Source organism: Hylaeus anthracinus, unplaced genomic scaffold (genome assembly GCF_026225885.1).
Source record: "Hylaeus anthracinus isolate JK02 unplaced genomic scaffold, UHH_iyHylAnth1.0_haploid 11982, whole genome shotgun sequence".
NCBI lineage: Eukaryota > Metazoa > Arthropoda > Insecta > Hymenoptera > Colletidae > Hylaeus > Hylaeus anthracinus.
This window is the reverse complement of record NW_026534330.1, coordinates 2,007,439-2,034,444: the sequence shown is the minus strand read 5'-3', so window position 1 is coordinate 2,034,444 and position 27,006 is coordinate 2,007,439. Positions and strand designations below refer to the sequence as shown.

The 27,006-nt window shown below is 42.6% G+C and overlaps 1 protein-coding gene across 1 annotated transcript in view; it reads right to left on the bottom strand.

The window, feature by feature from the left end:
• Window positions 1–2,344: 2,344 nt before the first annotated feature.
• Window positions 2,345–27,006, bottom strand: part of LOC128885895 (uncharacterized) — a 36,848-nt gene continuing 12,186 nt past the window's right edge. The window contains exons 3-7 of the mRNA XM_054140229.1: window positions 19,603–19,716; window positions 18,600–18,686; window positions 7,647–7,847; window positions 7,235–7,429; window positions 2,345–6,781 (exon numbers count right to left, since the gene is read on the bottom strand). Coding sequence (XP_053996204.1) covers window positions 6,066–6,781; window positions 7,235–7,429; window positions 7,647–7,847; window positions 18,600–18,686; window positions 19,603–19,716 — 1,313 coding nt within the window. The 3' untranslated portion in view covers window positions 2,345–6,065. The remainder of the gene's footprint in view (window positions 6,782–7,234; window positions 7,430–7,646; window positions 7,848–18,599; window positions 18,687–19,602; window positions 19,717–27,006) is intronic.

Below are 27,006 nucleotides of genomic sequence, written 5' to 3'. Positions count from 1 at the left end.
ATTATTTAAAGCTGGCCCGACCGTCTTCTGATCTTTTCCATCAGGTAGATGAACCCTTTCATCCTCAGGAGAGAGCATCAAGTCCGCTGATGGGGTTCGAGCAAGCCCCGATCCGCGACGATGAAAATTCTATACACGTTACATAAGAGGAAGGCGAGAGACTGGTACGTTAAAGAAATTAGAGAGATAATTCCTGGGACGAATACCCAATTTACCCTTTCGTCCGTTGCCGAGCGTCCTGGCCTTATTATCTAAAGTGCTCGGCTGCCAGCGGCTGGGGAATAAAAAAAGAAACAGAAAAAATAAAAAGAACATGGCACCCTCGGCCCCGAGAGCCTTCTGACAGCAACGCGGAGGGTACCAGCGCACGGGTGGCGGCGGGGGTCGCAAAGACAAAAAGTATTAAAGGATACCTCGAAGCTTCTCTTGCGAGCGTCGCCCGGAACTCGCTAGCAGGAGATGTTGGCCAACTTTTTTCGGCTCCTATCATTTATTCACGCCAGAGTTATTTTCCTCCGTGCTTCAACGCCTGCGACCCCCGGTGTGTTCTTCTTTCCGCGGGGCGGTAAAGGGGTGCACACCGTCTCGCTTCAACCCCTGAATCTCCGTCGTGTTCTTAAACCCCTAGTCGATGCTTCTCTCGCGTTTCTTATCTCTACCTTTCCAGTTCGTCTACCGTTTCGTCGATTATGAACCTCCCGATCGAGGTGAAATTAAAAATTCGAATACCAGTTAACAGTAAGTCGATTATTTTGAAAATTAATAATTTTCCACCACGATTATGCAATGTGAAGCCCGTGCACATTTCGCGCGTACGCGCGTCCACAGGGCCCGCGTAAAATGAATCCTTGTATCGAGGAGAAGTTCCGAAACCACGGGCCATCGATTCCATCGAGATCGGTGAAAAAGAGATCGAGCCACAGGCCGCCACCGCGATTGAAAGAACGGCCCCCCAATCATCCCCTGGAAATGCATTTTCCGTCTCTCTGGCTTCTGTGCCGGACGCCGTGGCGGCGGTTTCGGGCATGGCTTCATACGAACCTGCACACACCGCCAGAGGAGAGGGCCAGTCTTTGTCGCTATTTTGGGGGATGAACGAGCCGGGGACACGAATACGAGTTCGATCGATGAATCACTCGACGTGCACCGTTGACGTTGACGCGGAATGAGAGCGCCAACCGGGACAAACGGAGAGAGACAGAGGAAAAGAGCGAGAAACTCGGCGAACGACGGAACGGGACGAGGATAGTCGACAAGGGATGACGGTCAAGGAGGGTGGTAGGGATTCGCGGGAGGGTTTGGATGCACCCTCTCGCATATATACGACAGCAGCTCACCGGTTGCGGGTGTAGAGTATGCAGGTGCGGGTGTATTAAAAAGGCGGGGGTGGCTGCGGTCGCGTACCAATCACCCGACGGGGATGGGGGGGTCGAAAGGTGGTCTGGGGCGGCTGGATGGACGGGGGCAGTCACGGTGGAGAGAGGGATCATACAGAGACGGTTTGTTCCGAGAGAGAACACGCCCGGGCCACGCAACCCCCGTGAAATTTTAATCGTGTCGTCATTGGGGTAGTTTGTTGCGATAACCCGACCAGCATGGACGTGTACGGGTTTCCCCAGAAAAAAAAAGAGACCGCTGACCGGTGATGCTCGCCCCGAGCCTGTTAGTCCGTTATTTTTTTCTCTTTCAGGCGATTCTGCGGGACTGAAAATCCGAGGTGATGTCTTGCGAACCCCGTTTGATCGATTCTTTTGGAATCAATGGTGACATTTCGATTCGGCGAAAGTAACATGGTAAATCGAAGAAGTCTTTTGCAGTGTCTCGAATTTCTCAGCCCTTTCTTTCTAGGACTATTCGAGAAACGAAGAGTCACGAATTTAACGGATATTAGATGCTTGAGAATACGAAAATCGTTGATATTTCCTTTCTTAAACATAATAAACGTAATTGCTCTTAGAAAGTAAAATTATGATCGTTATAGAGAAATACCTATTCTATTTTGTGGTTAATATACGAAAGCAATAATAGACTCGTAAGAGTCAAGTAATGGAGTACGAAGCCTTCGGAAACGACGTTTTGGTCATCTTACATGGACTCCGCACCGAACATTTACGTACGTACAATAATTAAAATAAAGTAAAAATTTACATGATATACAAAACTGACCTGAATGAAGCATACCATTTATGTGCAATTATAAGTAGATAGAAAAATACCAAAGTCAAATAATTATAGAGAAGTAAAAATATGAAAGATGATAAAAATTAATATATTGTCGAATTGGTATAACAATTTTTTTTTAACAAACACAGTTTCTGTTTCACGAACTCGTCCTTTGATTTACCACATATAGGGGATCTTTGTGCATTTAAATCATCTTTTCATTCCAATTTATTTACATACTCGGAATGCATTTTTCGGAGGGTTCAGTAGAAATCAAATAATTAAAAAGTTCCAATGTCATGTTTACTTTTTTTCGTCGATATTTACGTGGGAAAACAATCCCCCAAAAAAATTCTTCCTCCTTCGTTTGCACTTGTTAAATATAAAACACTTATAAGAAAGAAATTAGACACTTATTTATATGTCCCACACCATGTCTAAAAAACTAAAAAGAACGTCCGTCAATGCTTCTTAAAAGTAATTACGATAAATAAATAAATAATAAAATAAAGAGTTGTTCGTGGTCTCTTCTTAGCTTCGTCAGCATCGCGGTAGATCCATCCCTGTTGTTTACTATTCTCCCGTCCGCACGATCAGATTTTTACTTTTCTTATCAACGATTTGTAGCGGGAATATTCGCCAATCGTAATTAGCGGCGTCGACGGAACACATTTTCATCGGTGAACGCACCGATGCATACGGACCACGGTTGAATGCGTCGCTTGAAAGATTCATGGAGAGGCGGTGCGCCGGCATTATTGCTCATTTGATCGGCCGCGCATCGCAAAATAATGTAGAAAATTGTTTTGCGGTCTTTTTATCTCGATTTCAGAGACGTGACGGCTGACACTGTGACAGGAGAACAAGCGGATGGGACGAGAGCTGGAGAGAGGGAGAAAAAGCACGAAAGAGAGAGAGAGAGAGGGTGGTTGGTGTATGCTTTGTGTGTCCCATCAATCACGCGGACCTTTTCACCGACCGGATATCGGGCCTGCCCGTTTTTGCGTGCGGTGCATCCCGCTCGATTGCAATCGCGGCGAATTATTGAATCTGCTGCATCTCGTCTGCGCGGATTAGGTTGGGTTAGTTCGCACGCGCTGCCGCGACTTCCCAGGGACGATTTTCCATCACGAGACGCGGTAAATATTTCTGTAAAAGCTTACAATTATCTTTTGCGAATACATAATCAATCTTAACGATTTCTCAATGCTTTCCATAAAGGAGCTTTTTGTTTCTGGAACCTTTTTCATTCGATAACAAAATTCACTTGTCAGAGTAATCGTGTTGTACGCTAAAGGACATCATCGTTTACGTTTAATTGCAGTACCATTTAAATCAAATTAAAAAATCGAATTTATTCTATGATACTTGTGTTTGATTAAAAAAGAAAATCCTAAAGTTCTTTTGGAAATCTCTTTACTTTGTAATAAAAGTACAGGATTACTTTAAAATCAACCCCCTTTGAACGATTAACCCAGCTATGATTTTTTAAGAAGTGGGTTCACTCCTAAACCGATGGTTACCAAATCGATAAAAAGCATTTGAAGCAAAGCCTGTATATCGTACTGTATTGTCCAAAATTTTATCCATTTCATCGACGTTACATAAACGTGGAATGTGTGAAAAGAGGGTGGAATGCGCATAGCATGCGAGAGCGATTTGAGTGGAATTTGTGGAAAAAATCTGTCAAAAAAGTGTAATGCAGAATAAGCGTGGCATGTGTAAACGTTTAGTGTGAATCATGAAAACGCGTCTATAATAAGAGTGGATCGCGAAGAGAAAGTGTGCAGTAAGCATACTTTCGTTATCCGTGAAATATATAGAAAAAGGTTAGAACACGTGTAGAATGAATGCAGAATCTATCTAAAATCTAAAAAATATGTTTGGAGTATATCGAAAATGTTCGGAATGATTGCAGAGGTGTGTAATGTATAAAATATAAAGTCATCGTTAAATGTGCGTGGGATGTATGTGAAATGTGTGTGGCACGTATGGAGTAAGGGTGGAACGTGTCAAGAAAGTCAGGAATGAGCGTAGAATAAGTGAAGAATGTCTGAAATTAGAATAGGATGCGTGCGATATGCGTTAATAAAGTGTAGAACAAGTGTGAAATATGTGGAGAAGGCGAGGAGTAAGTCCGACATTTACGTAGAGTACATATGCAATTTTGAAAATGTGCAATTAACATTAATATTTTGTAGCACTTTCTAGCGATGGGTGAATTTCCTCGCTATACAAATTCCACGCATACTCCTTCCTTTTGCTCGCATCTCACACTAATCCGAAACACATTATTCGCGAAATGCAACTACGATCATCCAACCTTTTCGTGGTACACCTTAGATAAGCCTGGTGACAATATCACAGATCCGATTTGGTATCAAAAGACCCGAATTCGAGGTTTGCTTTTATTCCCGATAACTCTATGACGAATATCGTAGTTTCGTCCAGAAACGACCAAAATCAACGTTAAATTCCATAGGTTAACGTTACGTTGATAAACGTTTAAGAGAAAATTTGATAAATTCCATAAAAGTATAAAAGTTTCCAAAAATTTGACATGGTGGATCCTGGTAGTAACATTCATAAGAAAAACCACCTCCATGTTAATCGCTCGATAGGACATACAATTTAAGACTGTAAGCTTCGAAATGCATTTCTCGATATCGTTACACGGCCATTTTCTTTCAAATAGCACACTTTTTAAGATCAGTAACTTGCAAATCTTTAATTTTGTCGCATAATGTATTGTTCCTATGGCACTGTGGATAATTACTAGACGATCGATATAGTGAATGCGTTGAACGAATATGGTCATTCGTCGAACACGCTTAATAAAAACGACTGTAAGAACTCTGCACACGACACGTGCCAAGTGCCCCAGCGTCGAAAGGGTTAATATTAATACCAATAAGTTAGGTCACTCGAGCGAGCGAGGTTTCTCGTCACCAACGACTGCTAACTCGCTAGAAATGAATCCCGAAGATTTCAGGGAAACAAACAGTCTAAGTGCTTAATATAACAGCGTTATAGTATGTACTTACTGGTCGATGATTGGGTCCAGGTTTCCGGGATTCGTCAAAGACAACGCTGCGTAAGAAGGTGTGGTATTCGTGGAACGGATGATATTACCTTTATTTGATGACGTACTTATTAAACAGTGAAAGATTTCGGTCTCGAGCCCAGTCATGCTAACGCTCGTCGATCTGCTCTGTCGCGGCCGATTAATGTTTCTCGTAAAAAAAGAAGGAGCAGCGTACAGGGATGTGACGCAATCTGGACTCGGAATCATCGGGACTGTTATATTTACAACGGCACGAGTGTACCCCATTCTTGAGGAAGAAGCTTCGAACGACCCCCGACACGCACGGATGGTTAAACTTTTTTTGAATCAACAGCCGATCGACAGCCGGTCTAGCTTGTCTCTCGCGTCGAACAGTTCTCTGTACAGAACTCTGTAGACTCTACAGTGTAGAGCCACGGCAGACTGATTCTTTACGATCATCGGTCTCGGTGTGGCGTGGGTCGTTAAGATCGATTAGTCTCACTCGAAATGACAATGGGTAGTGCTTAACACGTAACGGTAACCTAGGTAATAATTGGACGCCGGTTATATTTACATATTATACGAACGTAAACCCTGGTTAGTCCTCGAGTCCTTGATAGTTCCTGGCCGGTGCACCAGGCGCTAAGCATTTCACGGCTGAACCCTGATTCAGGATCGTGTACATTCGGTCGGAGCGATTACAGATTCCCTCCTCAGAAACTAGGCCGGAACGCGACGCACAAACGCTAACGATAACCGAGACGATCTACGTCGATGGAGATCCCAGCGAATTTACAGGACGCTCGAGGACCTCTGCAGCCAGAAATCCTTCGAGTCGAGAATTTCATGCGAATCTCTAGTAAGGTCTCCAAACGTGCCTGGGTTTAGGGGTTCTCTCTCTTCTGGGCCTGACTTCATCCCTCTCAACGTCAGTATCATCATCCTTCTTCCTGGTGGTCAGGTCCTGCCCTACGTTTTCCTTGTCCTGTCCCTTCTTCGTGCTGAGATCCACGGTGCCTTCCAAACGGATCTTCACCGCGATGTCTCCCCGACGAGGGATCTGCTCGTCGCCGGACGCTTCTTGATCGTTGGAGTTCTCCATGCTAGGCCTGAGATGAACAGTGGCGTCCTGGAACGTGGCGTCGGCGTCGTCCGCGTCGCTTCTGACCGGTGAAATCCTCGGGGAGTCTTGCTCGGGTAGAGACTCGTCGCTTCTCACGCGATCCCTGTTCTGATCGCATTCGTTCCTGTCGTCGACTTCTATGCTTCCGTCAGGACTGTCCAAGCCGGATCTACCTAGAACGTCCTGATCGTCGTCCCGCTGTTTTTCTTCTTTCACGCCAGTTTCGGGGCTGTTGCTGCTGCTTCGAAGCTTCCTCAATTCTTCCAACCTGGCCTGATCGGGCCTCTGCAATCGCTGCTGGGCCATCCTGAGTGCCAGAGCGTGCCACTCGGGCTCCAGGATGTACTGCTGCGTATGGTAGAGAGGATTGTAGAGCCAGGAAGACTGCGGCAGCAGCGGGGCGAATATCGATCCGAAGATGGACCCTGTGGCTCCCAGAAGTTGAAGACCTACCATTAGAACAACGAATAATTGGTCAAGGGATATTAAGAAATTTGGTTCGAGACCGAAACGTGTATGAAAAAATAATGGTTAGAGTTGATATACGTGGATCTTTTGCGTTACTTAATCGTTTATTTACTGAATTTTTCGAAAGTTTTTAAAATCTAGGCGCCCGTCTTGATCTTCGCGAAAGGTTTCAAAGCGTTTAATTAATACAGTATCGCGAGAAAATTGACGGGACTTGTAAGACGCGCCAGTAAATAAAGGGTTAACGCCATAACTCAAAACTGTATCTATTGCGTGTTAGGAATACGTTGGAATATGATGTGCATCTACCAATTGAACTTTGACAAAATTGCAAAGGCAGCAACAAACAAATGCGTATACCATTATTTTGTGCGAGCAATAAAACAGTGTGTTAGTAAAATAAAGTTTGCGTCGTGAAATGTAACCAACGATACCTTGGAAGTGAGAATGATGTCCGGACGGGCTGGGGGTCGTTGTCGTCGTTGTGATCGTCGTCGACTCTGCCGGCGGTGTGGGCGCCGCCACAGCGGCCGTCGTAAGCAACCCTGGCCCAGGATTTCCAGGTGACGACGTCGGCGTCACCTCCCTCACGGAGACGCTGATCGGACCCAAATCGTTCCTGGACGACTCTTTAAAAATACCAATTCGTGTTCTCTCAATAACGAACGAACTGTAACTGAAAATCGTTCGATCTTTCGATACTGCTACTAGGTTACGACATTCTTCTCGAAAAGAAGCTGAGACTGACTACGACAGATTAGACCCTCGGATTCTACGCTACTGCGTCAACGATGTCGCAAACATAAGAATCGGGAAGTTGGTAAGAATGCTAGGTGGAGTTCTTACCGTTATTAGGTCCAGGTAATCTAGGTGATCTCTGCTCGATGCTGTGGTGGAAGGGATTGAAGGCCGACGCACCAGCTGTCGGAGGATGCGTGTGCGAGTGGTGACCAGGAGGTGGTGGAAGACAGTGCGACGGCAAAGACCCTCGAGGTAAGCCACCCCATCCCTGGCCTGCTCCCTGCTCCAGACTCAGGTGTTGCAAACCTGTGCAATCGAAGAGATTTAAAATTATGTCTGTTGGATGGTTCGAAGTTTTAGCTGGTAGAGAATCGGTAGGTATTGTTCAAACGGAAACTCTTCTACTTCTTCTATACTAACAGGAGCTGCGAGGAAAAATTAGTTCCTCGGAGTGCCAAGTGGTGTAGATTCTATCGAGTATTCAAATATTTGTATTGGATGGATAAACAATATAAAATATTTGTAGATCCGTTTATCTTAGCTTTTCAAGATAGCTTTGTGATTTTAGGAAATTATACGCAAAAAGTAACGTTCAAGTTATGCAATCAAAAAGGCGAAAACGATCTCGAGAGAGTAGAGTTTGTCGACGTTCTTAAAGGAAGGATCAATCGCGAGAACGCAATAATCGCGACAAACGTGGCTGAAACGATTGCGCAAAAGAGGTCGGCGATACATAACCCACGTCGGACTCGTTAGAAAAGAAACGTGTTTCCCGAGGTGATCTGGAAACGTTATATAACGTCAGACCGATAAGCGATCGCCGAGTGACGGACAGAACTACAGAAACGTTTCCCTTTGACGTAGCGAGCAGTTTGACGTGGATGGACAGTTAAATTTATCCAACAGAGAATAGAGGAACGATCGATCACCTTTTTTCAATGGGTAGCCAATACCGCGCTCGACCATGGGATCGGGTTCGCGTGTGCAGGTATGCAATTAAATCCACGACATCGGAAGAATTAATCTGTTCGAGCGCGATTACACTGGTCACGGTCTCCCTACTCTCGTTTCTTCCTCCGAGCGGAAAAGGCGAACGAAATTCCGACAAGCCAAGTATTCCGTAGAGAAAAATCACCTTCTCGCGGAGACATATCGTGGCGAGACGTTATGGGTGGCAATCGTAGAAAAAGTTTCTCGCCGTTATCTACGTTCTACTTACTCGTACCATAGTAATACCATATTCCCCGTACTCCAGAACTGTCCTTCCCCTTTTCCCTGCGATATCTCGAGGCGTCTGTCCGACGAACGGGATGACCCACCGGTAAAGAAAAGAACGTCTTGTGCGCGATAAAAATTTCAAACGACAGAACGAAAGAGAAACGACTAATGAAAGGAGTTAGAAAACCACGGCTCGTTCGTGTTGAATGGCACGAGGGTGTGGGTCGAAGGAGGAGTAAAAGTGAAGCCCGTAGTCATCGGGTACGGTATCGGTTTTTCGAAACACCTTGATCAATAGCAGATTATACCGTCATCTGTGCGGGGCAGTTTAAAAATTCCGTAAAAGCTCCGAAGCCACCGGTATGGTGGGTAGGGGATCTCGGCAGCGCGGCAGGTAGGGGAGGTTCGACGTCGGGTGGGGAGGGTTGTCTGGTCACTGGAACGTGGGCGTGGCGGTCGGTGGCTGCAGTTGCGCGGATTCGAGGAGCTGTGGTCCCCACCAGTCGCGCGACACCCAGCAGCGGGGATGGAAAAAGCTCGGTAGGGGCCGAAGGGGTGATTTTTAAGCTCTCTTTAAGCCGCGCTTGCCAGAGAGGACACCACTATCTCGCGTTCTACCACACCAGCGCGGAACGCCGAGCAGCCCAGCTGGAAGCTCGCATGGAGAAAGAGGGAGACACGACGAGAGCGAGAGAGAGAGAGAGAGTAAGAGAGCTTGTAGCTGCAGCTACTTTATGAGGGGATTAAGAAAACGATAAGAGGCGCGCGAAAGCTGCGCTGCCAGCGAGCTTAAAGAGGCCAAGGGTTTCCGTGTACCTGATGCGCCGTAAGCGGAGAGTCTGCTCTGACTGTTTTCTCAGAAAATCCTCGCTCGATCTTCCCCGCTTTCTCGAAGCGGAAAAATGAACGTCGCATCGTTCGCTATTTCGATAATTGGTTTCCGACGAATCTTCGTCACATCGAGTTATGGAAATAATTTGCATACTGTTAGGGGTTATTCCGTCTTTTCTAATCGTCGTCAACTCGGAGAGCTTTCGCGTTTAGTCGCGAGGTCTCGGTGTTTAACGGTGAGCGCGAATCTATTTCAAACTGCTCGTAACATACTTTCAATTTAATAAACCCCCAAAATGCCTAGCACCCTCTTACAACGGCGCTCGCGTGCCGGGACGGGGAGGGTGGCGGGCGATAATTCCGAAAACAAATGAAGACTAATGAGGGGAGAACCTGGCGAGATCTCTGAAAGAGTCGGAGAGAAAGAGACGGAAGGCCCGGAGAGAGCTGAAAGGGTTCAAGGAGCTGCTACCCTTTAAAGGGTGAGAAATGTTAAGCTTAAACGTTACGGCCCTAGGGTTAGTTGCCTTTATGTGTGCCTTCCGTTGGGGTACCGAAGCTTTAAGGGATGATGTATTATCGAGCAGCGTGTTCAAAATGTGCTCCGGTATTTTAGCTGGCGTCACATTGGGTCCTGGTTAACGTTACGTCTCGATACTCGATGAGTCTAATAATGAACCTCCACGAAAGACTTTGAAAATTAATTAACCATTCGCGCTACCGTGTCCAGGAAAAGCTTCGAGGGAAAAGAACGATACAAAAGAGAAATATAGGTTGAAACGACGAAGAAACAGTATAGAAAGTAACACGAGTCTAGATCTACTCGTAAAGTTGATAACAAACGAGTTAATTATATTATCCTGACACCATATTTCGAACAATATTCGCGGAAGGTGAACAACTGTAAATAAAAAACCTTGGATGTTACATGGATTTACGTTGGAACAATTGGCGTTAAATTAACATTACGGACACTTGCTAAAAATGTATGGCGACTTCCTTAAATTTACTCGACGCCAATAATATTAATTAATTACAAAGTCTGCAATCGAATGAGAAAATATATGTTCCCCATTGTACGCAAAATTGATAAATTACCACTTTTACGTAATGCCTTGTTCGAGATAGGGAGCCCGGTCTTTACAGAAACTGAACTATGCTCATTTCTCCCTTCGTCGAGTAAAATGCGATACGACAAAAATACTAGGGATGCAGAAGAATAAACAACACCTACCCCCAAGAACCTTTTGTTCTTGCTTCGGAACAGACAGAAATTCCGCGCCGTCAAGAAACAGAAGCGAGTTACGTCTGTCACGCCTACGAGAGGGCCGTCGGCGTCGGCAGGGCAACTTAAGGGGCGTTTAAAGACGTTGGGCCAAAGTCTGACGGGCACCCCCGAAAGTAAAGAGTAAAGCCGGTCGTTCGGGGTTGCTCGCTTAAAATCCCTCCGCTCCGACGGCGCGGAGATACATAATAAATTAATTCGCGTATTTTCCTGTCCTCCTTATCTATTCAAATCTATGCAAAACAGGAGTTAAAACGCCCTTCTTACTCCTAAGGCGTTAACCCTTGTGGAGCCTGCACACCCTCCCCCTCTTTTCAGCTTCTTCTCTAACCCCCGTCCTTCGTCCCGGTGCCACCACCTCTCCCATCCCCCTCAGCCCCCTTACCGCCGTTCTAGCCTCTCACTACCGTCGGTTGGATGTCTTTGCACACCCACCCTTTGCGCCCGTTCTCATTATCGCGTCGCAGCAACCCCTAAAATGCCACCCTGGAAAGGTCCCTGGCACCGATCTAAGCTCTACGAGGAGATATTTCGAGAAAGGACGAGAAAATTGCTGTCTCTCTCTTGCTCCCTCTCGCGCCACCGCGTTTCATGCCCCTTGCCACGCTCGCCCCCACCCTCCTATCTTCTCTTATTTACGCTTGCATCCTCTTTGAAGTTACGGACGCGGATAAAAACGAAGAACTTTTTCGAAACGCTCATTGTACGCTCGCTATTCTCCCCGGGTCACGTCTCCGTGTGCACACCTTTCTTCTTCACACCTCTGACACGATTGCGTACGTGGAATTAAAAATTGACGAGACTCGTCTTGGAATTTCTGCGACGACAATCGTCGAAATATTTTCCGTTCATTTCACAAGAATGAGAATAAATCTTATAGAATGGCGAAAGAATGTCCACCCTGCGTCTTCATTGGTATTCGAGTGGATAGAATGCATAATTTTCATGTATCCTTTAAACGTTATAATTAAATGAAATTATTACCGTTTTCATTCTCTATTTATGATTTCTTTTAAGACAGACGCATTGAATTGACCAAATCAATTATATAAAATCGGATAATAATTTTTCATTCGAACACTGTGACGGAACTAATTCAGATTCGTTTAAATAGATTTGAGAATATAAAGAATAATTATCTCAAACATACAACTATTCGTAACTGACTAACTATTTAACCGCGGGACGATCTTTGCTGGAAATTCTAAGAGGCGTAGAGGTGTGAAATTAAAAAAAGTATCAGCTTACAGGGAATGATAAGACGGAACCTTTTATATTTACAGTTTATTTATAGGACGTTTAGTTTCAAAAATAAAAATTAAAAATTAAAAGACCTTTTTCGTGAGATCTTATAGTGGTCTCATCATGTTGCTGTTGTCTTGAAGAAAAAAAAACATGGGTTGAACAATCGAATTAAAAAAAAAAAGGATCACCTCTCGCTACTCGATAGCGGAAAGAAATTACAAATCAATGCCACCGCATGTAAGTTCACCGTATTTATCCATCTCCACCGTCTTTATGGGTTTTTGTGTCACGGATAGGAGAGAAGACGACACGAACAGGGGGATGAAGAAGAACGGCGCAGGGTATCATTAGTTACCGTCGTCTCCGCCGAAAGGTTCTGGTCACCGAAGCTGATTAAAAGACGGGGCACCCTGGGACACCCTTGCAAGACACGCAGGAGGGTGAAATGTGACGCGAATTTAAAGGATCCGCCGTGATTTGACGCAGGGGTGGACAAGACCAGCCCTTAAAAAGGGAACCTTTAAGGATCCAGCACCGCACTCGTGAAGGGTTACTTGGTTTTCCGTGTACCTGAAAAGGTCCTTTACGGGCAACCGGAGAGTTCGTCTTCTCTGAAAACCAACCCCCTCGTCTATTCAATCCAAAGACGTTTCTCTCGCGAACGTTTCACGTGAGATATTACCAACTAATTTATCCTATGTCCGCAAATTTCTTAAATATAAATAAAATTTCTCTGACTTTCAAGAACTTCGTTCAATTCTCCGTGCTTTAAAGCATAACATTCGAAGAGAACGCGAGAAATCGTTGCTCGAGGAAGTCGATTCCTCTTGAATTTTCGATTGGATGGTGCTTCATTGATGAAAGTTAAACGTAAGTTACTCAAAACTGAATGCGGTACAATTCTACAACTCACCCTAAAGTTATTGATCAATTTTTAAATATTATAGTGTAGATAAAGTTTGCAATAAATATCCATGAAATGGAGAAAGTAGATTGATCATTGACAGGAATAACGAAGGGAGGGAGGGTTCTGTTTAAAAAGGTCGCGAATTTACTGAGAAACGATTCAAGAACGAAGCGAAAGTTTTAAACTGAACGTTCCTAACAATCTCCCCCAAATGAGGTAAAGGCCACCTTATTGAAACAGGGGTTGCGATTTTTCCGGTACTCCCCCAACCCCTGGTAGGCGGTTAATTGACACTGGAGGGTGGGAGGAGGGTGGTAGAGAATCGAGCTGCGCGAGCTGTTCTTGTTAACTCGAATCCCGGGTCTTGCGATTTTTCATCCCCTTAGCCAGACTGACAAAGACGGCCTCTCGGGAGACACGTGATCAGGGTGTTTTCGTTCTTGGACAATCTCAGCGAGGATCTTTCGTGTATTGCCAGTCACCGAGTACATTAATTTTCTTCGCGTTAAAAGACGTCACGCGCCAAAGTCCCTTTCCCCTTTATACTTCTCTCAATCCATGCTTATGTAAATTGAATCGTAGAAACGCGAGACAACGTAACCTGTGTTATCGACTGTTATTGCGATGACAGCAGGTAAGGGGACAAGATCGATACTTGCAAATTGAAGAAATCTCGCACAAAAAATCGGCGGGATTATCCAATTGGGTGGAATGAAAACATCGACCATTGATAATCGATTGATGTAGGCGAAACGGAATGGAGAGTAACTACCCGAAGAAAGCTCCCAATGTAAACATTTTATTTGTTAATATTTAATTGTTGTCCAAGAAATTTAAGAATAAAAATTTGTTACGAAGCTTCAAATTTTTCACTAAGGTAAGTGAGAAACTATCCTCTAAATCTTGAAAGAAAGCAACGTCAAAGTTTTATACAATTTTACTATTTTAGTAGAGTTGCATATACAGTAAATATTTCAACTTTACGCAAGTCTTTCAAGATACACAAGTCTAATAATATACCTTGCAACCCTCTGCTGCTCCTGGTTTGATACAAAATTCAACAGAAATATCTAAGCCAATTACGTTTTTGTCGAGCAAATGTGTTGCATTCTATACACGGCAAAGGAACCAGAACAATGCGAGCAGAATAGCCGCGAAGACACCCGACGCGCCGAACTTCGACTTTGTCGGTGAGACCATAAAATTCAACCGTCCCCTCGAGGTAGGCCCGAACGAAATTTAATAACATCCCCCTAGTTACACCTCAATGGGCACCTTAACAACCCCTGCTCGGGTAGCCAGCCGTCTCTCGACGCTTTCCACCCCTCTTCTTATCAACCCCACCGGTGCGGATATCTAATAAACCAGCACTTGAAACACATCTTTATCCGAGCAGCGATACACCGCCCCAGCGAGGGGTGGCGAAAGTTCAAAAGCTGGCCGACTGACCCCGCGGCGAACTGGACGGAGGCGCAACCTGTGCGCGGAACGATGAACTACCAGTGAAAGGGTTGAAAAAGTGGCGGACATCGTTTGGGAATAAACCAATCGATATGCAGGTGATGTCGGTCGCGACTGCAACAAGCTGCACGACCCAGTTTCACGTGTGCACGCGCGTCTCCTTTAGCCCTAAAATCACTTATGCTTTACCAATTTAACTTCTGAGGTCATTTGAGACTCCTCTCGAACATATATTTTATCCAATTCAAATGTAGAAAGTGTTTGAGAAATGATTTGAATAAGTTTTAATTTACTTGGTGCATTCAACAAAAGTTTTATTTTATTCTGTTGAAAACATTTTTTTTATTTGTATGATTTATACGAATTTGTAATATCTATAAAAGAAGTACGATGCTAAGTCTGAATTATATCGATATATTTTCTAGTCTTTCTTTCTAGAAAGAATCGTAGATCGACGAGCAATGTCATATTAAATATACGTAACTATTTTACGGAATCAATGTTCCACGATGTATACGAGAAATTTGTTAAAAACATATCGAGAACAGTAAAATAAATTTACAATTTTTTGTTGCCGAATGATTAATTTATTGGTGGAGATTATTACCTGCAAACAGTATATTAATTTATTAGATAACACATTACGATTAAATTAATTTTCATTTCTTTAACGATATTATGATATTTGCATGTCTTGTACCCTTAATTTTTCACAATAGATGTTGAATCATAATTATTATTAAATTAAGTATAAGTTAATTATTTAAAAAGACAAAGTATATATAAATAACGTTGAAAGACGCAAGGTTCAGAGGGCATGTATTAACATTTACGAAGATAAAATGAAATTGACAACTTTCCCATTTGTTTGCCAAAGATCGATGCTTGTCCAACGTCCTGGAAACATTTTAAGTCAATATTCGCTAAGCTGACGAAGATACAAAGCCCTAATTGAAATACGTTTGGCATTCTGGTTAACTGACGGTTACTTTGCTACCCACCTTCGTTATTCTATTTCACATTAGGAGAAGAAAAAAGAGAAACTGAATGTATTTAACTTTGTCAAACTTTAACCATTTCTGCACTAATTAAAAACGTGTCGCGTCTCGTGTATCCTTGAAGGGGTTGGAAGTAACGAGATAGAAACTTGTCGATACTTGTAAGGTGGTGATAAGTGTTGCAGTACATTGCGAATCAGATGGATACGACAGACGAGCAACTTCGCCGTATAATACAGTGCAGATCAAGAGACTTTACGACGAGACACAGAGCGGATCAAGTGACTGTTCATGACGACGAATGATAGGGAGTTTCTAAGCGAGGAGTTCCCTGAAGTCACGTGGAATTTCCAGTTACGAGTGCAATTACACGTACACATGTATATATAACCAAAAGTGTTAGGTTTCTTACAGACGACATCGCCGACTTCTAACTATGTAAGAACCGCTGTCAGATTAATCTAAACCGTAAGTTGCTTGAATTAAAGACGATAAATATTCCGTAAAGGAATATTTATTTCATAAAGTCATAAGTGAGCTTACTTTTCGCGATGATCGAGACGGATCAAATTTCTTAAATGATATTTTGATTAATACAAAATATTTTCACTAAAATTATTATTATTAAATCGTGATCACGAATTCAATAATTTCATCAGTAACAGCCTAATAAAAAGGTAAGTCGTAATATGAACTGGTAGGGTACGAAAGTGACGGTATTCGATGTATCCGGAGGGTCTGGTTCAGAGGGTCAAGAACTGTTGGCAAGAAGGCAGAGTGGGCACGTGACTTCGATCCTTGAAAATTTCGCGTTAAACGTCTTTCTATTGCATCCACATGCGCGTTCCTTTCCGCAGAATTTCCTGCGCGGTGCTCCCATCGCGACGAGAACTCGCGTTCCTCGGTAATTCGATTTACCAGACTTGCAGAGCCACGTTACGACACGGGCTGCGACGGTTCCGTTCGTGATTACCGTGGAAGAATTTTATGCAGGCGGCTTGGAAATTGTTGCGTCCGTCCTCGTTAGCTGAAATTACGATGGAAATCTGAAGGAAAGAAGAGAGAAGTCGGAAGAGAAACCGGGCGCGGCAGCCGTTGGTCCTTGATTGAGTAGACCACGGGGGATGGGAAAGGGCGACGGTGTGAGAGGTGAGGGGCGAGCGAAGGGAGGGACGAGAAATCGACGGCAGGACTGCTACTCCACACTACCCCCGGGGGCGGCAGGGAGAGAAGCTCCGTTAAGCCGCTTATCATGCCGAAACAATACACTGTCGGTGCACCAGTATCAGTACCCGACCCTCGCTGCTCGAGGCTAGTCCCATCAAAATTTCGAGCTTCGAACGAATTTGAATTGGAATCCGTGCCGCCGAACTAGCCCGTCGATGCTACGCCACGAGAAAACCCTTTGGAAATTCGCCTGCGACGTCACTCGGTTACGATCGTGATTTGATAAAAATGGAACTCCGGCTGGTCCATGCCGTTAGGCGTGGCTATCAGCGAAAACCGTCGACGATTATGGCTTCTTGGACAGCGAGACGTGTGAAATCTTTCGTCGATGGATAGTGGATGGCGCAGAGGTATATCGATAGTTTGTTTAAAAAGTTTGAAAAATAGATGTAAAGATAGTACAACAAAGACTTCGCCAAGAACAATCGGGCAGTACAAAGATTAATCATATCTGAAGGGAGTAGAATTTTCTACGACTTTTTTTTTTTTTTATATTAAACGCGATCACCTGGTGTCATATTGCTTTTTTAGCAGCTACGAAAACCTCGATGGACGAGACTCAAACTTCATCACGATCAATGGATGACTAAGCATTAGCGAAGTACATTAGCGAAACATTCCGCCCGTAGGAGTCGCATTCCATGAAAGACGAATCTCCTGGGCTCCGATCGGTGTAAATACCCAGTCACGTTGGCACGAGATAACAAGGTTCATGTAGTAATAAGACGTCACTTTGTACGTCAACGGTATTGGTTAGTAATGAAATTTCGATCATACTCCATTGAAAGAAGATTATTGCCACGAGAAACACGTCTGAAAATTAAACTGTAACGTCACTCGACTATGACTGTGAATTGATAAAAATGTAATTTTAATCTAATTTACGTTAGGCGTAACTACAAGGGAGAAGCTTGGAAAAATTATGGCTTCTTGGCCTGCAAGCCGAGTGAAACTTACATCGATCGAAAGCGGATGGTGCGGAATCACATCAGAGAAAGTTGTAGCACAGCGTGCAGGATCGGAAATGTTTAAAAAGTTGAAAAACTGGGTCTGTAACGGTAATCCTGTAAACTGTTCGGAGGATCGCATGGCTCAAAGGCTGATAACTCCTGACGCGAGTGGAATTTTTTGGATCATTCTATTTTTTAACATGATCGATTGATTCGTTGTTGTACATCGAGCAAAACCAACCAAATCTTCTTTACTGCATCTGTTGGCTCTGTTTTGGACTGCTTCGCTCAACTACTGCACTTAATGGCGTACAGTGACTCAAATAACCAGGTTATTTCTTAATGGTGACACGCAATACTTCGGTTGATCCCTTATGAAGCCGGATCGACTGGCCATCGATGTTACTAAAAAATGCTTTCCAAATATTGTTCACATCAATGAATACTTTTCGCCATTTAAAATTTCTCATATCTGATATCAGACTCGTAATATAGGGTTCCACAAACCCTCGAACGTAAATCTGAAAACTCTCTTTAATTTTGGCCAAGTTTTGTAGGATTCTGGCCCTGTGCGACAACCGAGATCCAAAGTTTCCCAGGAGGAGCGAACGCGAGTAGAAGCGTCGACGAGCGAAAAGGCAGAGCGGCTCGGAGCTTAATCAGAGTCTTCTCCACTTAGACGCCCGGCGGCAAAACTCAATTTTGAGTACGGTGCCTGCCGACGCTCAATTTTGACACCCTTCGTAGCCGCGATGCCAGCCGCCTGGCTTGCCTTCGTGGCTAGAAGAGGAAGGGGACGCGTCACAGGGTTCGAAACTTAGTTATCCGTTGGCGCGAGGAGACGTAGCAAGCCGAAGGTGCGTCGTAAGGGAGCAGGTAGACACGGACCAACGACGAGGAAACACGTGTTCGATTAGAGACACCATGGACACTTACCGGACAGTTTGAATCCCAGCGGATCCTGCGGGTGCACGAAAGGGAACGGCCTGGGCCCGAAGTGGTACGGATGAAAGGCCTGGTGTCCTGAAACGTAACGGGGACTCCGTAAGTAACCGTGGTTGTATTTATTTTTTTTATAGAAATCTCCCTACCACCCAAATTTCCTAACCTGACCCAGAAATACCACAGCAATAGCCACTTGAATGACCTATGATTCATTTCTCTGTGAATCATTTTCAGTTTTCATTATCTCCTAAACTAAGCGACCAAATCACTGTAAGTACACTGTATGCTGTAAAGGGCAAGGGATTTTATCATCATGAAATTTCCCAGAAGATAAAATGATTATTTTTTTATCAAGATTAATATATGACACCTAATAAGTACCCTAATAATTTTCAATTCATTTTCAATATAAGAAACGTCATTGTGGTTTAGATATAAGAGCTAGGTATATCGTGTCGCTGATTTTTTTTTTAGGTCTGATGATAACCAATATTTTTGTATTATATTATTTTCACGTATATCAAGCTGCTAAAAACGTATTTTTATATTAGCCTGTTACACTCCGGAACAGTGTAGCTTTTCGTAACTGAAAACATTTTTAAAATCGATTCGGTAGTTCCGGAGATTACTTCTTACATACGAACAAATAAACAAACAAACTTTACCTCTTTGTAATAGTAGTATAGATTGGCAGATTCGATTTGTCTGAAAGCTGTGAATTTTCGGAAAATGGATCTTAGTAGGATCTTTACTCGAAATTCACGTATCTTATACGTTATTATGCATAAATATTTGTAAACATATCTAAACTCTCAAAAGCTTCAACGTAATTTCCACGTTGGACAATATCAATCCTTGAAAGGGTTGACATGGAATCCCTATGCCTACGAACAAAGATCCATGAAAAGTAATTCGCGAACGTTTTAAGCGACGTTCGCCGGAATTTCTTCCGCGCGGAGTTACCTACTGTTGGTAAAATTCCGCCGACACTCACTTGTCTTGGACCTGGGTTCCCTGGGTCCATCGACGGTGACCTTGATCGCTTTGGACAGAGTGGCTACCTGAGGCGGCGACGTCTGCAGCATGATCGTCAAGGTGAAGCTCTTCCCTAGAATGAAAACGCAGAGTCAGAGCACGGGTTCGTGGCTGGAATTATCGCCAGGTGGTAAAACGAAGTGCTACCATCGTGCTAACTACACATTTTCTAGTAGCTTGTTCCAGTATTAAATATCATACAAGTGGTTTTAGGAAGATTTCTATTATTCTGTATCAATCCGACTAACCTTGTCGAGATATCTGCCCTTTACAACGATCGCTTCAATACTATTGGCGAGAGTTTGAATAATGACTAGATATGGCAAAAAAGGAGGGATCAATTTCGAAAGAAGTAGGTGTATCGCAAAATTTTCCAAGACATCATCTATGATAGAATTTGATAGAATTAGAAAAAAGAAAGATCAAAACTATCCAGTAAATATGGAAAGTTAATGATTCCGTAAATAAAAGAAAAGCAATGTTCGCAGAAGAAATTATTCGATGATAAACATAAAGTGATTGATAATGAAATGAATTAAACAAATATTCTAGCAGCTTGTTCCGATATTATAATAAACACCATAGAAATGGTTTTAAGAAATTCCTATTATTCAGCATCGATCATTTTGTCTTAGTTGCGATGAGCATACCGATATGTAACTATTTTAAATTGCATCATTCAATAGAGGATCGATCCTGGCCCTGTCAGTTTCCGTTAACAGTTACGATTATCGAACGTTTCCTTCTAGAACATGACACCTAGATAAACCGAATTCCTAGCGAGCGATAAATCAATAGAGAAACGGAAAGTTCTTAAATGCTTTCGCGTGGCGAGCAACCCCCAATCATCGTCCACCCCTGCAGCTGCTTTCCGACAAATGTCTTTTCCTTTCTGGTTTTTCGCGAAAAACGTGGCCAACTGTTCGCGCGAGCGAAACGACGACCCGCGTAGGAGAGGGGGTGCACCCGCTGGAAACAAAACACAAATGTGCCGGAAGTAAGGGGGTTGAACGAGTGGCGCCGGCGCGTCGATGTTTGGCCTGAATCGGGCGGAATATGTTAATGTCGGGAACGCTAAACGCAGGGTCTCCCTTGCAGAAATATGCGCGGTCGCTTGTCACGCGCGATTTTGTCGTTTTACTTTTCGCCGTGTCAAGTTCCGATAACGCACGTAGTAGTTCTTTCGTAATTTCGTAATTTTTTTTGGTATTTCTTTTTTCCTACATACAGTCGCGGAAAGAAGTATCGCAACAAGCATTATTTCTCAGAATTTAATCTTGTATCTTTTTCTATGTAAATTGTCTAATAAAAGTCAACAAAGTGTGTTCTCCGTAATCCGAGCAATATTTTCTGTAAAAATAGATTTACGCTATAACGTAAATTTAAGTCAATAATAATAATTTGCTGGGAAAATGTAATTTGTAGGGCGCAAGAAAGTAAGCAAGAAAGTATTTTTGATTTTAGATGAAGCTACCGTGACTTTTCTTGACCACCGCAAGAATAGTTTTTTCTCGAAAACCAGCTCTCATCGGCTTATTTTTTAGTATTGTTTTATACAAAATTTATGAAATATTGTTCGAATGTTACTCTTTCGGGCAACATAAATTAAAATAATATAATTCGTTTAGATTGTTCGAAAAAATGTATAGAAAATGTGCTTTCTTTTTGGCCCCCAAAACCCATCTAACCCCTTCAGCAACAACCACTTTCCGCAATTTCACCTGTCGATGGATCTTTTGTACGTAGGTAACATGATTCGTGTTACTTCAAAGAGGGTGCGCTAACGAATTATATTGGCGCTGAAATTTGTCTGCTACTCAAAGTGGGAATCTGCTAACAAGCCAAACTCGGTTTGGTGTTTTTGTCGTGAAATAAATCCAACCTTCAAAGAGATATACCTTTTCTCTCATTTGTAATGAAACGGTAGGGTTACGCATCCGTTAGATTTTCGAGAAGAATTTATGTCGAAGAATGTCAGTTGAGAAATGTTGTTAGCAACGGAACCGACTAGCAAAGATTTTTTCAACGAGGATCGAAGATTTTGAATAAATTTGACGATAAATAACACAAACGAATAATTTTTGTTTGCTACAACAGATTAATCCGATCGGTTCGGAGTAGAATGATTTAAATTTATTCATTTTATTGAATAATTCAGAATATTTATTTCTTTAATCTCTACTTTTTTAAATCAATCTCTACTATTTTGTAGAATCGGCCTTAATTAATTAAAAACTCTTTTAACGATGTTACATACGTACACGATGGTGCTTATTTGTTAATTAAGCAATATTTTCACTTAAAGAATAAATGAAAAAGTTATTAACGAAAGTGAGAAACACATTACTTAATTCAGCAGTTATTCTGGAAACAAAATCAACCTTCGGAAAAATAAAAGATCGATACAAGGTCATGGTAACGTTTCAATTTGCTATACCAAGTTCGATAACTTTGATAGCGAAACTTCGTTGAATCGAACTTGCTTTCTACGACACATCGAGTAGTAAAATACTTTACAAGGGTGGAAGAGAAAAGTGGAGGTTGGCACTTAGGCGCGTTTTCGCGCTACGACCATGAAGTTATACGGCTTATAATGGGGTCGACGTGCGTATATGCACGCGGTTGCGTAGTTTTATTTTATGGTGGCGCGCCTCGGACGGCAAACGACCGGGTTTTTACGGTGAACCACGACATTTAACCGGCTTACCGCCGCGTCGAGCGAAATATTCAACCCCTGACTTTAAACGTCACCGAGGGAACTGTGCGCTGTTATGCGAGCATCGTTTCAAAAACAAAGATTAATGCTTGCATTCCTCTAAGGAATTCAATTAAGAAGTTACACTACCTTGGAGACGTAAAGTAATCATTATTCTTTAGACATTATAGATAGCGAAACTAAATAGTTTATCAACAGAGGCTTAAAGAATTTGTTTTTTTTAACACTAAATTTACTCAAACTTCTTATCAGATTTTGATTACTGAAGAAATACTTCGGTAAGTGACGTCGATTTAGTAAAATTAATTAATTATTTGTATGGATAGAAATCAGTATAAATAGTTGACGAAAGATATAAACAGTTTCTACAAGGTGCTCTGTAAATCTAGTGTTGATAAAACACAGGCGATTTGAAATATATCTGAATCTTTGTTTTAAACGATGCGAAATATTTTACTTTACATTTATATGTTTCTGTAAAATCAATCATGTAAAGCGGTCTAATCAAAACTATCCAACACTAATAAGCAACTGAATGGTTGAAGGTGAAAACTGTGAAAAAAAAAACGAAATTGAAATGGAACGCGGGGATTTTAAAGCAGGATGCGGGGAACTAACGAGGCCAAAGTTTATTGCCAGTGCGGTGTCAGATTCCGTGATGGCGGCACGGGTGCGAATCGAGGGTGATAGCAAGCGTTTTGAGGGTGTTTATGAGGCATTATGTGTAACTCGCTGGAAGAACGATCCTCCCCCTTGAGGTCTGCTGCCCTCCACCTGCCTACGCTTCCCGAAATCGTAATTCGTTGCGTGCTAAACGCCAGCTTTCGAGGCATCAATCTGCGCTCGAAATATATTCATCCGTGTTTCGTACCGAATTCTCACATAATTTCTCAATTTAAGTGATACACTTCAAATCTGATCGATTTTTCAAAGTGTAGAGGTAACCATCAAAGAAGAATATACAATCTCTCCAGATACACTTTATTTAATTACTTATACATTCACTTGTACGAATATAAATTGAAAGTTGAGACTTTTGCGAAAGGGCAACAGGACTTTCGTTAAGGATCAAGAAGCTTAATTCCAAAGGTGGGATGATAATAAAAATAAATCTGAACAGGATTCGTGAATTTGGAAGGATAACAAAAATTAAATACTAGGATAAATGTTGAATAATCTGATCTTCAATAGCGTCGAGACAAAATGGTAATCTTGTAGAAATTTTTACGAGTTTTACTCTGGCAGTCAAAGTGTTAATCAAGACTCCGTGTTCAGTTGCTGGTCGCGCTGGTTTAAATGTCTCCGCGACGAACGGTTTTTCCGCGCGCAAAAAGATATAACGCTTGAGCGTTTATGGGCTCGCGATAGTCCGCGTCCATTTGCACGACAAGGATTTGCACACCGCGAGAAGACACGAGAGCGCTCGCGTACACCCTAAGTTTGCCCAGGGATCATGCAGTGTTAAAAACTCCCCTGTTTGCCGGCGAAGCGAGCGCGAGGGTGGCTTGGATCGTTATTTCAGAGTGTTTGTCGTGTTTTAAGATTCTGACGTTTTGACTGGCCGAATCGTGGCGGAATGAAACGACGTGTACTCTCCTATCGACGTCGCATTATGGCCAGAAATGGTGATTTTCATATAAAAACCCTTGAACTTTTGTTAGAGATGAATCAATTCAGACGTTATTGCGGTAGCTTCGAGATGATTGCTTACCGAACGAGAGACAATACAACAAACAAACTGCATCCCACGGTTTCACCCGTGTTGAATACTATTCTTATTGTAGGTCGCTTTTCAAGGCTAGAATAAATATTTGAAACGTGTCACGATGCTAGCTGAATTTATTCTGTTTTATATCATTTATAGGTCGGCATTCGATAATGTTTAGTAATCGAACATCGAATTCTGTGGTCATGATGATTGGTTGTTTAGGATGATGTCGTTTGAGAAGATTGAATAAATATTAATATCACATAGAGTTCATTTTCCTCATTTCCCCAACATTTTTCATAGCACTACAACAAACGAACGTATTCAAGATGGAACAAGTTATCGCTTCACCCTAGCATACCAGACATTTATGGTACATACGCATATTTCCGAAGCGCTCTTTTAATAAAATCGTGTCCCGCTAATTTTTTTTTTCTACTGTAAGAAGCTTTATGTCGAAGGCAACTTGAGAATTCTGGGAACAAATAGTTTTAGCACGCCAAAGATGATTTCATAGTGCACAGGGTTAATCTTGAACCTACTTATTCAAGCACGTCACAATATTCTACAATACCAACTGTCATAAATCTTGCGATAACCAACGGAACGTAACGTACGCAGCCATGCCGCAGTTTCAACGAAACACCGTCTGCTACCCCATAAGCAAATTTCGGGGTAGCAAAATATACGCCTAAATATTTTCGCATGCCGTTTCAGGAAACTTGGCACCACGATATCGACACCCCGCTACAAAGGCACTAGGTGGTGGGAGGGATCTGCACGAGGTACGATTCTTCAACGAAATCATCAGAAATTTGTAACAAATCGCTCGCGACAATAGTTCTAGTAATAATCTTAACAGTTAATTAGAGTGCTTTACAGTATACTAGGTATCTTCTTTTATAATAAACAATTATTTACTTGAGATCGTCATTAGTTTCCCTTGGCAAAGCTGGTACATTGAGCTTGAGTACTAAGATATTTTTGAAACATAGAAAATTCGTTTTTTGACGTAGTAAACGAAATTTTAATTTCAGAGGCTGTCACTTTATCATTTCTCAATGTTTTTAAATTGTCCTAGTTTAAGCAATAACCACATCCATATAGGTTGATAATATCTTTGCTTCTTTTCGTTTAGAGAACTAAACAATTGTTTATATCATGGCAGTCATAGACGGCACTTTGTTTTAACGCTCTCTCGTAATCGCACTGTGAGTCACTAATGAAACATCATTTTTACTCGAAAAAAATTCTGCTTACCGTTCTCGCATTAATTAATAGACACACAAAGTTTTAGAACAATCCGTAGCATAGTTATTCGTACAAGAAGTTCCAAAGGTCACCTCATTTTTCGGTCGCTAAACTAGCATAGTTTCTTAGAAACAATCGTGTACCTTTGTTTGCAAATCCACACCAGAAAAGTATCCCGTGGAGAATAGATCACGACACAACAGAACATATCGATGGGAGAATAGAACGAAGCACAGAACCTCTTCTCGGTTCACGGCTGATCGAAGCATCGATAGCGAGCGAGAAATCTTTCATGCACGACGAACGCGTCGCCATCGAAGCCGTGGATTCATTGGAGCGTTCGCGGACGAGCACGACACGTGTCGAAAAGGGCAAGGAAAAACGTGGAGAGCGTGGAATTAATATATCTAAAAAGAAACAGAGCGGCTGGGTACGCGAGACGACCGGAGACCAGCACGAAAAATAATGTTTAATCGGTAGAAAATCTCGGGTGCAGTCATCCGCCGTAGAACTGCTCCCTCCCTTGGCTCCGCTGCCCATCCCTTCTGAGCGCAGCTCGTCTCCTGCGCGATCCTTTACTTGAGAGAGGACCGGGATTTTTTAATTTTTAATTGGGAAAAAACGTCGCCGAGGTGGTCGACGGATATCTGTGCGTGGATTTCAACGACGGATCTCTGCGCTTTCCTCCGAGGCCGTCGATTCCTTGCGTACTGCGCGACGAATATTACGTCTCGCTCCCGATGATGTTGTTACGATTCCACTTTTTGGGAAAATTCCGAAATACTGCATTCAGATCTCGCGGAGGAAAAATTTATTTTTCGTTCGGTTGAGTACCTTGAACATCGTGAATACCATGAAATTGTACACCAAGCGTACTTCAGAGATTTCTGCAGATTTTGAGGTGTCGACTCTGAATCTGGCAATAAAAGGTTTTTTTTAAAGGGACTTCAGAATTATATTGTAAACATTTTTTAAATTTAAACGAAATCACCTTTTACCTGTACTTTTAGTCACAATGAAAAAACCAGTTAAGTTTCATTAAGCAACGAAGGTGAAAGGTTTAAAGGCGAATAAAAGCTGATTTTTGAAGCAACGTTTATCATATATTTAAAATTCTAAAACCTTTATTTGCAGGTTAAAGGATGATTAGTTACACTGCATAGTTCTTGTACCTATTATTATTTACAAGAACAGTACTATAATATCGTACAAGTAACTTTAAGCACTTGTTTCGTATTAGAAATCTAAAGACAATAGAAATTTCACATAGATTTGCTTCACCTTAGTGCACATATTCGTGATAATTGTTGTACGTGACGAAATATCTCGTCATATTAAGACTCGAGGAAATTGATTCGCCACGGGGGTGCAATCTTCGCACGCGCCAATTAATTAAAGCGGAGGGTACAGTTTCGCGTAAGTCACGCGCGATCGAAGCGAAATTTCGGGAGCCGACGAGGATCGCAACAGCTGTTCCCCGCAACCGGCAAGTGGGGTGCCGTTTTAGAGGTCCATGAAAAAGAGCGACGACCCTCTTCAACGTCGACGTGCCTTTACGACTTATTAAATCATTTTCCGAGCACTTCTAAGTCCACTCACTGGCGAGTCTTGGAAGATCAAAGGAAGGATACAAGGAGGGGAAAGAAAAGTGCTTCGCGAAAGTGTTTAATTTCGTACTTCAGGTGGTG